General features: G+C 53.5%; 5 protein-coding genes across 5 annotated transcripts; 3 read left to right on the top strand and 2 right to left on the bottom strand.

Moving 5' to 3' along the window:
* Positions 1 to 837: 837 nt before the first annotated feature.
* J7T55_001632 (uncharacterized protein) lies at positions 838 to 1521 on the top strand (the record flags this gene model as incomplete). The annotated part of the gene is made up of 2 exons (XM_053130114.1): positions 838 to 1158; positions 1243 to 1521. 2 exons carry the CDS (start codon positions 838 to 840, stop codon positions 1519 to 1521), a joined length of 600 nt encoding a protein of 199 aa, XP_052991892.1.
* A 1146-nt stretch (positions 1522 to 2667) lies between these two features.
* J7T55_001631 (uncharacterized protein) lies at positions 2668 to 4187 on the top strand (the record flags this gene model as incomplete). Its single annotated transcript, XM_053130112.1, has 2 exons — positions 2668 to 2705; positions 2765 to 4187. The coding sequence occupies 2 exons, from the start codon at positions 2668 to 2670 to the stop codon at positions 4185 to 4187; spliced, it is 1461 nt and encodes a 486-aa protein (XP_052991891.1).
* Positions 4188 to 5671: 1484 nt separating this feature from the next.
* Positions 5672 to 6636, top strand: J7T55_001630 (uncharacterized protein; the record flags this gene model as incomplete). Its single annotated transcript, XM_053130111.1, has 3 exons — positions 5672 to 5844; positions 5911 to 6293; positions 6362 to 6636. 3 exons carry the CDS (start codon positions 5672 to 5674, stop codon positions 6634 to 6636), a joined length of 831 nt encoding a protein of 276 aa, XP_052991890.1.
* Positions 6637 to 9879: 3243 nt separating this feature from the next.
* J7T55_001629 (fatty acid oxygenase) lies at positions 9880 to 13589 on the bottom strand (the record flags this gene model as incomplete). Its single annotated transcript, XM_053130110.1, has 4 exons — positions 9880 to 10432; positions 10501 to 12522; positions 12704 to 13022; positions 13100 to 13589. 4 exons carry the CDS (start codon positions 13587 to 13589, stop codon positions 9880 to 9882), a joined length of 3384 nt encoding a protein of 1127 aa, XP_052991889.1.
* A 1139-nt stretch (positions 13590 to 14728) lies between these two features.
* Positions 14729 to 15737, bottom strand: J7T55_001628 (periplasmic binding ii; the record flags this gene model as incomplete). Its single annotated transcript, XM_053130109.1, has 2 exons — positions 14729 to 15399; positions 15476 to 15737. The coding sequence occupies 2 exons, from the start codon at positions 15735 to 15737 to the stop codon at positions 14729 to 14731; spliced, it is 933 nt and encodes a 310-aa protein (XP_052991888.1).
* Positions 15738 to 16327: the final 590 nt, after the last annotated feature.

Below are 16327 nucleotides of genomic sequence, written 5' to 3'. Positions count from 1 at the left end.
TGCCGAATCAGCACATTGCATTGAGGTGATAGGCTCTTAGCTGCGCAAGATGTCACTGAAGTGCTGATCTGATGCTCGGAAGACTCCCTGACCACGAGCGTCCGTAAGATGAGGGACCAGGGAGGCCCGAGTTGTCCTATAGGCTGTTGATGGCAGAGAAAATGGAAATTTCCCACTGTTAACTTGTCGTAGGGGGCCGATGGCCCCTGATGGCGTGGCTCATGGAACAAGGCTTTTCAAGAGTTGCAGAACCAAGCGTTGATGTCGTAAGGAGAGATATAAATGAAGTGAGCCTTGCAGTCAAGATCATAGTAGTTTGCTACGTTCCGATATGTTATAAATCCCGTCCTTGCCGTTGGAAGGTATAGAAAATGCGGAATGCTCGCGCAAATCGCTAGATTGGTGCTGAAAACGAAAAGCTGCACTGCATACAAACGGACTCATGTTAAGTTTGTGCTCATTAATGGACCGCAGTCGAACGCTTATGCCGTCCCTACTTCTGCAGAGCAAAATGTTCATATTCTCTTTGCTGAGAGATGTCAAGTCACTGCTGCCAAAATGAATGATGCGAAATGGGTGAAAACTCCACAGCGTGGATTAATTCCGACCATCCGAGCATGTCCATTAACTTTCATGAATGTGAATAATTAGTACTCAATGGGCCATTCTACGTAGTAGCTGCTACATGGTCTGTATTTAAGGATGGCCTCCGACTTGCTCCATCACTTGATTTTCCGATTCCATCGTCTGCCCGACTGTCGCGCTCACTCGCAACTACTTTCGACATCACTTGACAACACCACTGCAACACAAGCGCAAACATCCTCGATACTCAAGATGCGGTCAATCACTGCTGTCATCGCCTTCATGGCAATGGCTCTCCTCTGCACCTTTGGTATTGCTGCACCCCAGTCCAAGCCACTTCGAGACATCTCCACCAACCCGTTTGACTCCAGCAATGGTCGCCTTCTCGACACCAGTCCCGACAATTCTACAACCAATGGAACAGCCAGCATCCATACGCAGACGTGCTACAACTATGTCACAAGTGAGAAGTGGCAGGATATGGGTGACTCTGCATACGTCAACCAGGCTATCTACGATCTCTGCAACTCAATTGCGATTGAGGCTTTCAAGGGGCTCTCCAAGGGCAAGACTGTAAGTTCAGCGAAACGATGTCTCCCTAAAAGATTCTCCATAATTCAGCCTGCTATTTGGGTGGGAGCTGACGATTGCGTAAAGATAAAGCGCTGCAAGGAGATCGACGCGGGAACCAATAACAGGGACTACCACCGCAGCATCGGCGTGTCTCTCAAGTACAAGGGCCCATCTCAAGCGTTCAAGGCAATCACTGCGGGATACTGCAACGACCTGATGGATCACCCAAAGTCGTGTCCCGCGGGTGGAGATGATGACAACGTTCGGGTGCCCAACCCTACCTTGCCACCACCAGACATCGCCGATGGATGGCAGGTCAAGGGAGACCCGAATCGTGGAAGCTGTCGGGAAAACGGGTACTAGTGCCTCGCAGGTCAAGTCTGAGCGGACAAACGACGCAGGGAGCTCATGGCAGCATTTTGGACGAGGCGGAGGTGGTTCCGGCAACGCCCTAACCGGGCCATATACACCAAGGTCGATGCCTAGGTAATTATGCACGGGCTACCTACATGACAAATTCATCGTCTATTGATCCGCCAGTATGCTACTGTTGACAAACTTTATGGCGAATGACCTGACCGCTGGTCAAAAACCTGTTGTAGTTTTCATACGTGTTAAACTCACCACGCCATTGGATCCCACGAGTGTAGAACCAGCAGTGCTGCACTGTTATATTTGCCAATCACTAGAGTGTCGTAAGTTCAATATTCGAAACAACTGCTCAAGCACAAACGAGCATGAGTTGTTTGATCAATGCGGAGAGGAGTGCCTGGCCATTCGCCGGATGGGCTCGATGACCCAACAGGCTGTTTGCTCTTCAATGCGATGCCTTCGAGAGTGGCATTGCAATCCAAAAGGATGTCCATGAGCACGCAGGGAACACTCGATATTGAGTTCCCAGGCAATTGAGCCAAGTTTATCCTGTTCACTCTTAGTTTGTTGATGACCTTGGCCTGCTGAGTCGGGTGGAGAATGTTTGAACGATCTGAAGCACTCAATTTTTTGTTTGTTTATTGGTGACAAGCTCCAACACCCAACATCCTAGATCATCATTCATTGAATAAGCAAATTGCGGCTTCTTTACATTTCCATCATTCCTCCTTGGTCGATACATTGACAAACCCATTGTGGGGACAGCCGGGCACTATAACCCTAGCCCTCATCTCTTTCTCCCACCGTGGTAGTCTACTTGGTCTAATTGCTTGAAATTTAGGTTGACAGGGGTTGTCAGCCGTTCATCGTACGGCACGGAAGTCTTCAATCCCGGCTCGAGCTTGTTGACTCCGCCGGGTTTCCGCCATATAATTAATTCAAAAAACAATGATATGCACCTGCGCGGATGCTCTCGGCCTGCTCAATCTATCGACTTGTACTCCCGGACTTTCTCGCCGTTGGAAGACAACGAACACATCCAGCACTCAAGCTCGAGGCTTTCGTGTGGCGCCCGGGGCCTCGTAAACATTCCCTGCCAACTCGTATCGAGGACTTAGGTGCAACACCCCAAAAAGTATGGCATCTCACAAGCCGGAGTATGAGTTCGGCGGGCCGTAAGTCGTCATTTTTCTCCCATGCCCGCTTCCCATATGCTAACGAGGTCGCTGTACAGCGTTGGTGCCGCCGCCATCGTGTTTGGCCTGCCGGCCCTGCTGAACGTCTGGTACCTCGCCTGCAACGACGTCTCGGGATGCCCAGCTCCGGCCCTGCTGCAGCCCAGCACTCTGACCTGGGAGACTCTCAGGCCTCAGATCCCCTGGCCCGAGCACGGCGTATGGGGCCTTGTTAGTTGGGAGGTCACAGGCTGGACGCTGCTGTACTATGTGCTGAGCCTGGTCCTCTATCGAGTCCTTCCAGCGCATGAGGTCTACGGGACAAAGCTTCGAGAGTCGGGCCGCCCTCTGCACTACCGCTTCAACGCGTTCAATGCATCGATTGCCCAGCTGTTGGCCTGCGCAGTGGGCACGTATCTATACGGCGCCGATTGGGTCTTTTGGACCTTCATCACGGATAATTATCTGCAGCTCCTTACAGTCAACACCATCCTTGCCTTTGCCATCTCGATCTACGTCTATGCTCGGAGCTTCGAGGTGACGAGCGGCAACAGCGACTTGCGAGAGCTTGCCGTCGGCGGCAAGACCGGCAGTGTCATTTACGACTTCTACATCGGCCGCGAACTAAACCCCCGTGTCACATGGCCGTTCATTGGCGAGGTCGACATCAAGGCGTGGTTAGAGATGCGCCCTGGCCTGACAGGCTGGGTGTTGCTCGACCTGGCTTTTATCGCCCAGCAGTACCGCACATATGGCTACGTCTCCGACAGCATCGTCCTGACGGCAGCGGTCCAGACCTTCTATGTCCTGTACGGGCAGTTTGCCGAGCACAGGCTCCTGTCCATGATGGACATTATCACTGACGGACTGGGCTTCATGCTCACATTTGGGGATATTGTCTGGGTCCCGTTCCTGTACTCGACGCAGTGCCGATATCTGGCCGTCTACCCGGTGCACCTGGGCTGGACCGGGCTTGTCACGGCGAGCGTCGTGTTCGGCCTGGGCCTTTATATCTTCCGAGCATCCAACCTGCAGAAGAACGTGTTCAGGAAGAACCCAGAGGACCCATCCGTCAGAGGCATGTCGTACATCCAGACCAAGCGGGGCACGCGCCTGCTGGCCTCGGGGTGGTGGGGCGTGAGCCGGCACATCAACTATTTTGGGGACTGGCTCCAGGCTCTACCGTTTAGTCTTCCCACTGGCATCGCAGGGTACGTCATTCTGCCTGCAGGAAGCGTTGTCGCAGGTGGGCTGGCTGGCTCTGGCGAGGAGGCTAGCGTCATGCTCGATGGGCGACAGGTCATCCAAGGTGCAGCCAAGGGCTGGGGAATGGTATTTACGTACTTTTACGTCTTGTACTTTGCAATCCTGCTCATCCATCGGGAGAGGAGGGACGACAAGGCCTGTGCGGAGAAATATGGCGAGGACTGGGACAAGTACAAGAGGGCCGTGAGGTGGCGGATACTGCCGTATGTGTATTGATTATCTGTTGTACATGTACATGTAACAGTAGAGGGAGAGATAGAGATAGATGATCGGGGATAATGCCTTCAAAAGCACCCTGCCTGCTCGTGCATGGTGACGACATGAACGCGGAGCCGAGAAACCCGGACCGGTTCGCATCAACGCACGGGGTGCAGAGCAAATACAGTAACAGGAATTGACAGTGCATGTGAGTGCAGTGCATTCGAGTGATCAATGAGTCAATCCAATAACCATCGAATAGAGAAAGAGAGAAACCAGTCATCTCTCAGACCGCACAGCAGCATGCATGATGGGGTATGGCTGGATCCCTGTGGCCTCACCGTCTCTTGTCAAACGTGCACGCTGGCAGGATCCACTGACCCACCAGCCCCAGTCTTACCCGGCGCGTGTGCCAGAGAAAAAAAAAAGAGAGGAGAGGAGGAAAAAAAAAAAGAGAGGCTGTCTGGCTGTTAGCCCAGCTCTCTCTCGCACGACGGAAGAACGAGTGAGTGTGCATGGGGCGGCACGGCGGAAGTGGACCTGGGGGTTTACTCACCAACTCACCAGGGTCGGAGGAGACATGGGAGAAAAACTCTGCACCTCCCGGCTCTCTCTCCACTATTTCTCGCACCCAAAAATTGCATCTGTCAATTTGCAGCAATTTGAATGGCCCGGGCAGGGGCCCCTGCTCACCGTCTCGCGCATCATCATCGCCCATCGCCCATCAGGAGGTGACTCCTTGATGTGCTGGGACAATCCCCGACTGCTCATTGCTTGTTCTCGACGGGCTGTGAAACAGCTTCACTGCTCGGGAGCGCCAAAATGGTGCCCGCCGTGCAATCGTTGCTGTCATTGGCAATTTTCACAAACCTTCACCGAGTCGCAAGCGGATCCCTCGACTCGGTACAGACGTCCAGAACAGGGCATCATTTCATGGCAATGTGAAGATCGCACGTGCCTTCGCTCCACCCTCGCTCCACCCGCGCCCCGTTCTGCACACGCGAGGCCAGGCGAGTTGGCCCTGCTGGCCCAGAACTGCTCTCTCCGGGCCCCATCCTGCGCGTTCGCAAGCTCCGTCTGCCTTCAGTCACCGCCAGGGTGGTTGTGGTTCGTGCAGGGGTCAACTGGCGGCAGGAAATAGGAAATTTGTGGGAGAGAGGCGAGCATGGGAGGAAGCACAGACAACAAAGTTCATGATTCACGGATATATAACCACACAAGGTGTCATCCTCGGGGAGGACACCTCAAGTCCTCGACCTCTATTGTTCACTATCTTGGCGCTTTTGACTTGGTTTTCTACTTGTTTTTCCGTCTGGGCCTGTTTCTTGTCTTATTTCCCAAATCCATCACGACGGATCTGCATCTTCACGAACCGAACGAAACTCATCCCATCTCATCTCATCTCACCAAGCCAAACCAGCCAGCATCGCACCGCACCTGCATGCTGCTGACGATATAACGATAAGGGGCATATCAAAACACATCACACACATTCCAACAAGATGTTCGGCCGATCGAGAAAAGCGAGCGTCTCGCAGACGACCACGAAATCGAAGCCTCCATCAACGACCGTGACCCGGGACTCGGGCGTCTCCAAGCGTCGTCCTTCTGTCGCTTCGCGCCGCCGACCATCCAACGCATGCTCCGCTCAGAGCCTCGTGGACCCATCTGGAAAGTGGGTAGCCCTCAACTGAACCTTGTATGAAATGGTCCACAGGATGCTGACGTCGATGTCTTATAGCAACTCACCCATCATCACTCTGGTCGTCGGCCGGGAGGCCCGCATCTTTGCCGCCCATGAGGAGGTCCTGACCAAGTCGCCCGTCCTGGCTGCTGCCCTGCGCTCGCAGTACATGGAGCCCACGGGCAAGCGCCTCACCCTCCCCGACGAGGAGCCCGAGGTGCTCTCGCCCATCCTCGAGTACCTGTACAAGGGCGACTACTCCCCTCGCCTGGTCCACAACAAGCGCCGCGACACATGGGAGATCGAGAGCAACGACGAGGCCACCATCTTCCACCAGGCCACCGGTGCCGAAATCCTCAAGGACACCGTCATCTACTGTGCCGCCGAGAAGTACAAGCTGGATGAGCTGAAGCGCATCTCTCTGCGCAAGCAGGGGCTCCGTAAGTTGCCCATCACCCACTTGATTTCAGTACCGCCTTCACTTCCTTACTGACATCAGGCCCTCTAGGCACCGGCATCCCATGTGGCATCATCCTCTCCTCGGCCCGATACGCCTACGCCAACACGTCCGACTCGGACTCCAAGCTCAGGGCACACTACCTCGCCCTCATCATCCGCAGCCGCTCCACCTTCAAGCGCAGCGGAACCATGCAGCAGGAAATGTTCAACGGCGGCTCCCAGCTTTTCTTTGACTTGTTTGTCGCACTGGCCAACCATGTCGACGACATCCAGAGCCCCCGGGGCACCCCTCGCAGCGGCACCCCCAAGAACGGCTTCTTTTAAGCGAAGCGTACATCAACGCTTCTCATCACCGTCTGCTTTCCTTGTCGCGGCTTTTCTGCGCGCTCTCCTCTCATCTCTGTTCAAGATTTTCCTTTTTCCGTGCTGGAAATACCCCTCTATGCATCAGGTCTTATTGGTTCTCTTACTGCGCTGACTTTTTGGTTTTGACTATTGTTTCTTTCCCATCGACGCTGCTCGTTCATGCTTTTCATGCTTTTCATGATTTTCCGTTCTGGTTTTCCTGTCATGCTTTCTCAGTTCTGCCTCGCGGGTTTACGGCACTGCTTGATGGATCTCGGGGCATCTACAGGCGTTTCTGCTTTTCTCATGGTCTGCGGCATTATACCACATACCCTTTATACCCAATCGTTCGCATCTTTTCCGCGGTTGTCTTTCAATTTATAGACCAAAAACTGTATCACCACCTTTTCACAATTCGGTCGGGGGCGGGTTGGAAAAAAGACTTTTGGTTCACATCGGTCTCCTCTTTTTCTTGGCTTCTCACGAAGGATGGTTTCACGAATGGGCTTTCTGGACGAACACAAAAACGGGAGGGGTCCTGGAGGACGAAGAGCTACGTGGATCACATGTAATAATAATGATACCCTTCATGCCACTAGCTAGAGACGACGATGCTCCGGTAGCACGCCTGTGTTGATGAATTTCATTGCGTTTTCCTTGACAATATGCTACACATACACATGCTCATGCACTTGACGCACACTGCCATCTCAGTTATTCAGGCCTTGGCTTAGACTTGTAAATCCATCCTCGACCGTGTGCAAACGCAGGCCTGTTAGACCTGTTGAACTCGGGAATCCGACACGAGGCGTGCAGGCAGTTGGTCAGGGGCCCAGGTCAACTCAACTCGGTGAACCCGCGGATCGCGAAATCCCGGAAGACAAAATGGTGGCAATCAATTTCGGTGAGACTCGGTCTGCACTCCGGCAGGCTGGTGCTTGCTGGGATTAGAGAACCCTGAGAACCAGACTTCCGGGCCCCCTATACTTCAAAGGAGAACACAACACCCTGGGCAGTCTGGCAGGTACGGTATTTTGAAAGACCCTTCTCATTTCAAAAGTTTTCCGCATCCTTGTCGTACGAAAATTGTACGCCCGCTGGACCTTGGGACTGTTCCCGGCCATCCGGGTCCGGGGACCCTTTCCGTGCGGTTTCATCCCGGGACCCTGGCTCACGGTCATCCCGAGCGAGCGTTCAACAATGATCTGCAAATTGATTAGCCCAGGTGAGGTAACCAGGCTCGCAGGCAGCCGAGGGTACGCAGGCTCACCGAGGGTCCTGAGTCGAGCTACGAGCTTGTCGATGACTAAACTTTGGGAAATCTTTTTGGTGTGCGTGATTGTGAAGATCACATTCAGTTCTTTAGGTTTGGCGAGCGAGAATTATCCGGCACATCCGCGCACAGGCGAACACAGGCGAACACAGGCGAGCACGCCTACACCATCACGCGCCCCGTCCGTGAGATAGACTAGAAAACATACCGTTCCCATGCCCCATTCAGTCCGTCAGACAGCCAGCCAGTCAATTATTCTCTTCCCCCACGCACCACACATGCACGCACGCATCAAGAAAAAGTCCGTGTCACCGCTGCCACGACCTCCCTGTAGTACCCACAACCTTGCATGAACCCACTGTGGATACCCATGTGGCCCACCCTGGTGGGTCATCGGGGAACGTCTGAATGGCTCCCGCCGGGCAAGACGCCGAACATCTACTGTGGAGCGTATTCCGTATTCCGACTTTCTTTTTCAACGTGCTGACCTTCGGCCCGTGAATCTTAAAAGGGTCATTACGTGACCTCCAAATGGCAACACGGCCGCGGTTGCGGGCGCAGCAGTGAGAACATGATCCCAGATGCCTGGACCAAGAACCCTGCTTCCCCCAGGAAAAGCAATTATGGTCGTACCCTGAAAATCACAATACCACTGTCCGTCGAGTGAGTGTGTCACTGGATATCGTTAGTGAATAGTCGCCACGTTAACCTTTGTTGCTTTTTCTCACATCGCCCCTTGCCGATGTCCAACGTCTCTGGTAAGGAGATGGCTACGCATACATTGGAAAATGGCCCAGTCGATCACAATCGTTCACAAATTCCCGCCAAGGCAGGCTCGCCCAGCCTCCGCTCCCTTACTTCGTTGATCTGAAACCAACACAATAGACCTATGGCCACCTTGTCGGCTGTCATACAGTTGAGTCATTACTGCTCTACCTCGGCAGGGCTGTATGTGATCCAGGACTATCCCTTTACTCGTGGACTGATTTATCCCTGATCTACGCCATGCTTGCTCAAACATACCTGCTCTAATTAGACAGGGCTGAAGAATTTAATATTGCTTTCAAGTATTAATTATTGGCTCGTCAATTTCAGGGACACGTGCTAGGGGTCTCAACATCGACAAGGCGACACGGGGTACGTATTCCCTACATACGAAACTGCCAGTGTATTACGAATGATTCTAATGTGCGAATCATATTCCCTGTACAGACAAGGCTGCTTTCGTGTACTTACCCGGTGGGCCAATGGTCCCTATGTGTTCGCGGCTTCATATCGGGCCTTTCAGCCGACACCTCCCGGGCAATGTGACAAACAAATTTTCTACCGCAAGGGCGACTGAGATCAGTTTATTGGTTTTTGTGATATGCTTCTCATTAGGATCTTATTTTAGTCAATTCAAAACATCTTGTTTATGACGCTGCAAACTTTTAAGATCGAGCCCGTTGTTCTTAGGAGCGTTGATTGTGGAAACCATTGTGCGATCATCCGTGACATGTGCCTTGCAGAGGCTGCGTGGTGAGAGTTCTCCTTTTCTTAGTCCCCTAGCATGGGTATTGAATTCGTTGTTAAGAACGACCAAAATACCTTATCCGAGTCGTACGAGTACAGAATGGAGGGAACTTTGGCGTACTGTTGGCGAAGACTAAAATAATTCCCATGCATCCTTGACGGTCCAAGCATTCACGGGCACATATGCTACTTGTCTCTACTATCTTTGCGAAGCAAAATTATAAATTCCATGACCAAAACGTGTATTTTGTGCTGAAGCGTATGGAGATGTGTTGGTTCAAGTTATGATGGAACTAGGTGTTCTATTTCTTTCCGGGTGTAGAGTCTAAAGAAACACAATTTACAATTTCATGTTCTTGACCATAAGCGTTCTAGGCAAAATGTAGAAACTTAGGGACAACACACCAATAGGGAGTTGTGACGCAAACAAAGAATGGCTACTCATCCCACTGCACCTTCAACGTGCTTGGGATGGGCCAGAAAGAACTCTGATCAGGCGTCATGTAAGTTCTGAGCCCTGTCCATCCTACACCAGGATTGCGTTCGGCACCAACCTGCCCGTTCCAGATCGCAGCAGGAAAGGACTTGGTCTCCCCCTTCCGGCCCGGAGCGCGTCGCAGATTCTTCAACCCGACAATCTTCTTGAAGACGACAGTCAGGCCGGCTATGCTCATGTCCTGCCCCAGGCAGAGGTGGGGGCCCCAGCCGGTGTGGATGTAGTTCTTGATCGGACGGTCGAGACGGACCGTCTCCGGGTCTGGGAAGACGGTGCCGTCGTGATTGGCCGCGGTGAGAGAGAGAAGGACACGTGTGCCTGCTTTGAGTTTATGTGTGATGCTGCTACTGTCCGGATTTGCATTCGGTGTGGGGTTAGGGCCACTCGGGTCAGACGAGTCGGGCTGAGAAGGAGAGAAATCTCGGACAAGCTGATCGCTTGCCAGTTCTCGGGATATGGCTACTCCCCCACGGAGACGAACGCCCTCGAGCATGCTGAGCTGCGGTCAGAACACAGGTGTTTCACTTTTTGGCAGGCCATGGAGGTGGGTCGATCGACTTACTACTTCTTCAGCTTCTCATCGGCATCTTCTGTGTTCTGGTGTGCGAGGGCATACATCGCAGGCAGGTGCTGCTTCCCGTCACCGAGGTAATAGTCGACGGCCTGACTCAACGCCTCGGTCTGGTTTGCGCAGGCGGCTACCGACGCAGGCAGAAGCGAACCCCAAACAACCTGCTCCGGCGTGGAGCCGCCCTCCCTCAGCATGCGCTTGATCATGCGATCTCCGTAGAGGCTAAGGTCGGGCCATTCCGGGGTTGTGTTGGCCTTCTTGACCCCATTGCCATTGACGATATTCCCAATGACACTGATGCTCTCCTTCACTGTGTCCAGCCACGCAGCGACAATCCCATCCCCTGCGTCCACCAGCTTGGCTTTCAGCGTCATCAGCTTGCCAAGTTGCTGCGCCAACACACGGGACTGCGAGCGCAATTTGTACGAGTTGGCGATGTCGGCGTCGAAAAATATGGCTCCGAACCCGGCTAGTAGCAGGCCAAAGAGTTGCTGTTCGGTGTATATCCCGTGAGGAGTTGCCTCCGTCTTGATCGGCAGTGACCACAGTGCGGCGCTGAAGTGTGTCGTTGCCAAGGAGATGACGTCTCTAACAATATCGACCTCGAATGTGCGCGGTGTCTCAGAGTTGGCATAAGCGTTCCTGCTCAGGAGCCGGTCCATTGTCGCTGCGAAGAATTTCTTGGTGTCATTCTCCCACCCATGAGGATAGAGGCACTTGTTCATGTATTCACGATTGGACCGGTTGGCTTTGCGGTCACCACTGAGACAGAAGTCCCCACCCACTCCCGGGGCGTCGTCATTGTTCGTCAGGGAAACAATAGCTTCTCCCCATACTACTTTGAAGTTCTTGTCATCATTTAGAATCTCTGTGCAGGCCTTGTGGGACTTGATCATAATCGGAGGTTGGCGTGCACGAGGTGCCTCCCAGCTGTACTGTTCCCAAGTCCCCAGAGACTTAAGAATCTTCTGGTTCTCAGATGGAGTAACGAAAGGAAAGTGAGCGTAAATGCTGTTGTAAGAGAAATGGTTTGGGAAAGCCCTGAATATGAGCTTGTGCATGACTTGGCCGCCGTCGACTGAAGTGTCGTAGTTCGCTTCGTTGAAACCCCAGTTTGTAAGAGCCTTGGGCGTGTAGTCGACCGTGTAGAACCGGTCGCCTCGCACCAAAGCCACAGCGTCAGACAGGATCGCTTGTGTCATGGTCACATTGCCACAGAGCCCACTCCCTGGAGACATCGGGGGCTTTGCCTTTTCGGCAACAAGGCCTGGGTACATCTCAACGCTGTCAGGAGAGTCGTACAACTGCCTCAGATGCGCTACAACATTCTGGTCCGGATTGATGTCTTCAAAGGTTGTGTGTTTCGTGAGACCCACAAACTCTCTGAACTCGTTCAAAGTCCCAAGGTTCCAATGGCGGGCCTGCAAAATACCGAGGACCTCGATAGCCTTCATACAGCGCGGGACTCTGTTAGCCCCGTAGGAACCGGCGACATCATCGACGGAATCGGTCAATATCTTGACCAGTTCATCATCGCGGAAGGTTCCATCTGGTAGTCTTGCAAGATTTTCAAACGTCCGGGCCTCTGGTTCAGCAGGCAAGCTAGCCTGCCACTCCGCCAGCGCTCCGACGACGTCTCTTAAGCTGGCTGTCTCGGGATTTTGGTTTTTCAAGAGGCGTTTCATCTCAGCGATTGTCCATTGTTCGTCTTTCAGTGAGATAACGCTGTGCCAACGGTAGATGACATTGAACTCTGCCGACACTTGGTTTCCGACGCCCTCCGGCACGGGCTTGCTGAACAGGTCCTTACCCTCCCTTGTGCGCGGATCGAGCGACCAGCTCGAGTTGGTCCGATTCAAGGCCAAGATTGTTCTAACATAATCCTTCAGGATAATGTTGACGTATAAGCCGCAGGTGACCAGTCTGCTTGTTTGGAACAGGTCCTCGTCATGTTTTGCCCACCCTGCCTCATCGCCAGCCTTGGGCTTCTTGAAGCGACCTGCCTCGTTGATCCTGGGTACAAGCTTGTGTTAGACTTTCCATCAACAAATTGGTGTTTTGAAAGGAGAAGACATATTAAAAAAATACAACAAAAGGTAGACAATATCCACTGCATCGTGTCAAAAGAAATAAATGCAGAAGGGATAGACTGCGGGCTTTCGACGGTGTTATAAATGATGCAAGAATCACTCACATCGCGAGCTGTGTAGCAACATAATTATGGAAGCGGTTGAACATGATCAAGAACACACCGCAGCCGGGTGGAAAGCCCAGGATCCGACTCGAGCTGAAACAGTCCGGCTTCAAGAGGCCATCCCGAAAGGTCCTCATCATTTTGACTTCGTCGTCGTTTCGCCCGTAGAGTGGTGAGAGATCTAGGTAAGACGAAGCAAGGTTGATGCTATAGTCTGCGTGGGAGGTCTGGAATATATCATGGATTATTATCGTCGCGAGGTAGAACAGCATGCTGGAAATGCCTTGGGGGTGTGGCTCGAACTTGTCTCCACGTGCCACTGTCTTGGAGTTAGCGATGTTGAATGAATGCTTCATGAGGCGCTATGCATAGGACGGGGAGGGGATTGATTCTCACTAAGCTTCTCAAAGACAATCTCTGGTTCGGGCAAGTCTGGATTCTGCAAGACCGTGGGTCTCACCGACCTCGCGTAAGGCGTATTAGCAGCGCCGAGCTGCGGCGAATAGATGTTGTTGCAGGACCCATCGGCCCGGCGATATTTATACTGATCCCCCAGCGAGGAGACGGGAGGATGGTCAAGTGTCGTCCATAACTGGTTGATGAAGCCATCGCTCAGGCCTTTCATCTGCTTTGAGTGAGGCGGGAGCTTGGAGAGGAGCTGCACGAGGTGCTCGAGAAGGTGCTTGTTGTCATCGTTGACACCTGTCACAGATGCATTTAGAAACTGCACAAGCGTCCCGTAGTCCTTGAACCCAAGGGACTGGATGTCCGAGATGAGGCCTGTCTCCTCATCCGCTGACTTGTTGGAGCCCTTCTCAAGCGGAGCAAGAGAAGCTCGCACAGTCTCTATGAGGGAAGACAACTTGCCATCCGTAGAGGCAGACATGGTTAGTGACGATTTCCTTGATGTCGGGACAACAATACTAGACACAAGACGTTCGGGAGGTCATGAAGGCTCTAGGGGAGAGAAAAGAGAGTTCGAAGCCAGAGGCTGGAGGCTGTCTTTCTCTGATTTACGTCTGGCACCCTGCCCGGAAACTTTTGCTACGCCGTGCCCAGGCTCCTATGAGCAAAACAGGATCGCTCCTGCATGTCAACATTGCATACCTTGCCCCTGCCGATTGCCCTGAAAAGGGTAAATCGCCCGGATGGCCAGCGTGTGATGCAAGCCACCGCCCGGTCCAGTCAAGTGTGTAGAACATGGCTGCTTCCTCCCAGCAGCATCCTCACAAATGCAGCCTATAGGTACAGTCTGTTTTGTGTGGGTACATTATGTTATGAGCTGAGGTCTCTTCGGCAGATCCGATCAGCTGGTTGAAGGCGACGATAGGCCAGTGACTACGACATGTGCATGGCTGGTCGCATCAACGCCACGGTAGGGTCGCAACGGCCCGCATCATGCAGGTTGACAGCCTCGCGAACATGCTGTCTGTCCAATCAAGGGCCTTATGATCAAATCAAGTGGAACCATGTCTCACGTCCCACGCAGATTGCTGACTCCAGAAGCAAATAGTTTCCACTACACTTTCCTAGATAAGGCGATATTTTCAGCAGGGCATCTAAGACAAATGGGATCAAGTCATGTCAAGTGACGTGCGCCGCGCTCCCAGTTGGGGCATGGGACGATGAGCATCCAGGCAGAACTTCCCCGTAAGGCGTATGCGATAGCTGCTTCGGACTTCTATGTGACCTGCATCCGAACTCATGCATCCTGCTGCTAACTTTGGAGGCAGGATGGCACGCTGCGGCAACAAGTGGAGCGCACTCTGAGAACAGACATCTGGGCCCAGCCACTCGGGCCCAGACGAGAGCTAGCTAGGCAGGGGGGCTAGCTGAGTTTTGGGAGACCTGGGGCTTAGTAGTCAGGTGGTGATCTCCTTAAGGCAGTTATTCTCAATGGTATTTGCCATCCTCAGCCTTTCTCGCTTGCTCCTCGTGCGGTTCATGCCCGTGGTGTGCCGCGCCTCGGCTGTCTGTCAGAACCTGCACGACAGGCCGAGGCGTTTGCGACGAAGCAGCAATAATTCATCGCTGCTTGGCTACCATGGGCGATGGCTCCATGCCTTTCCCAGCAGTGAGCACGCCTGCTTTGCGGAGGGTGGCCACCGTGTTCTCCACGACGTTCACGTCCACGCCCTCGGTGCTGGTGGGAAACCTGACCGTCTTGAGCCACTCCCTCGCATCCTCCTCGGAGTAATCCAGCTCTGTGCTGATGTACTTGACGGCCTCCTCTTTGTTGTCGTTGAAGTGCTTGATGCCCTTGTCAAGCTTCTCGAATAGGTTGTGCAGCCTGAGATCAAGCTGGCCGTCGCGGACCAGCTTGGTGCTAGCCACAATCTTCCAGCTGCTCCAGGGTGTGTATATCTCGCCGACCTTGCGGATCTCGCCAGAGTCGTAGTATCGCTTCGATGTGAAGTGCTCCCACATGAAGAAGTCTGCCTCGCCGGAGTTGACTGCTTTCCGCAGTTTCTCGAAGGTGTTGAGGATGACGAAGTCGGAGTACGGAGCGGAGGGAGACGAGGACGAGGACGAGGAGGATTCGGCGGGTTTCTGCGACAGCCACCCTTGTTGGTCGGCGAGGACGAAGCCCATCACGTAGGAGCCGGAGCCCAGGCGGGAGATGCCAATCTTCCGGCCGTTGAGGGCATCGATGCTGGATATCTCGGGTCGTTTAGCTCCTGTAGACACCGCCCAGCCTGTCATACCAGGGCGAGTTAGCCAGATCACGGCGCAGGTGGAGTGGTCAAGGCAAGTAAATAAGGGTCGACATACACAAGGGCGTCTCGACGTAGGTCCCCACCAGGCGATAACCGCCATCCCCGCTGACGTCCTCCTTGCCCAGGCCGGCGACCCACCCCTCGGTCAGGCCAATGCCGACATCGATCTCGTTGGAACGAAGGGCGGTGATCATGTGGCCAGTGCCAGAGGGGAAGGGGATAAGCTGGGCATCAAGGCCAAAGTGCTTGCTGGCGAAGTGTATCGGGGTGGAAAAGTGCTCGGGGACGTAGCCGACGCGAAGAGGGGCAGAGGCCATGATGTGTATGTGTGTGTGTACGTGCGTGTGTATCTATATTTCCTTGCTCGTGCGGTGTAGAGGCAGCTGGATGTCTTTGGTCTCGACAAAGGGTACGTTGGGGGGTTTGGATGGGCGAAGGTCTCGAGTCGGGAGGCGGCTGGTGGTGTTCGTCGAAGCACAATGCGGGGAGGCCAGCGTGGCCAGCGAGCAGCTCTTGAAGAGTTTGGTAGTCTGAAGCTTAAGTCTGAACGTGAGGTGTCGTAGGTGATCTCTGACTCTTTCTCTCTGTGTGCAGCATAGTTCCCAGAGGGATGACCCCTGTGGATTCGACCGGGGAGCTCGGGAGCTAGAGGCGGACAAAACTCACCAATGACACTGACACTTCAAGCTTCCCAGGGGGAGAGGGAGAGGGGCACGAGGGGCTCCAGCAGTGACGGCCCACCTGAGAGAGCTCCATGTGGGGGCCCTCAGCCCTATCGGATTTGTCAGTATGGTACCTGGATACCTATGTGCAGTCGATATTGTGGCTTTCTGCGTGTCATCGACGGAGAGAAATATTCTGGCCAATTATTGACTATATATTTTTTTTTAAAAAAAAAGGGGGGGGG

This window comes from Diaporthe amygdali (genome assembly GCF_026229845.1).
Source record: "Diaporthe amygdali strain CAA958 chromosome Unknown NODE_21_length_814164_cov_65_183785, whole genome shotgun sequence".
NCBI lineage: Eukaryota > Fungi > Ascomycota > Sordariomycetes > Diaporthales > Diaporthaceae > Diaporthe > Diaporthe amygdali.
This window is presented reverse-complemented; position numbering and strand designations above follow the sequence as displayed.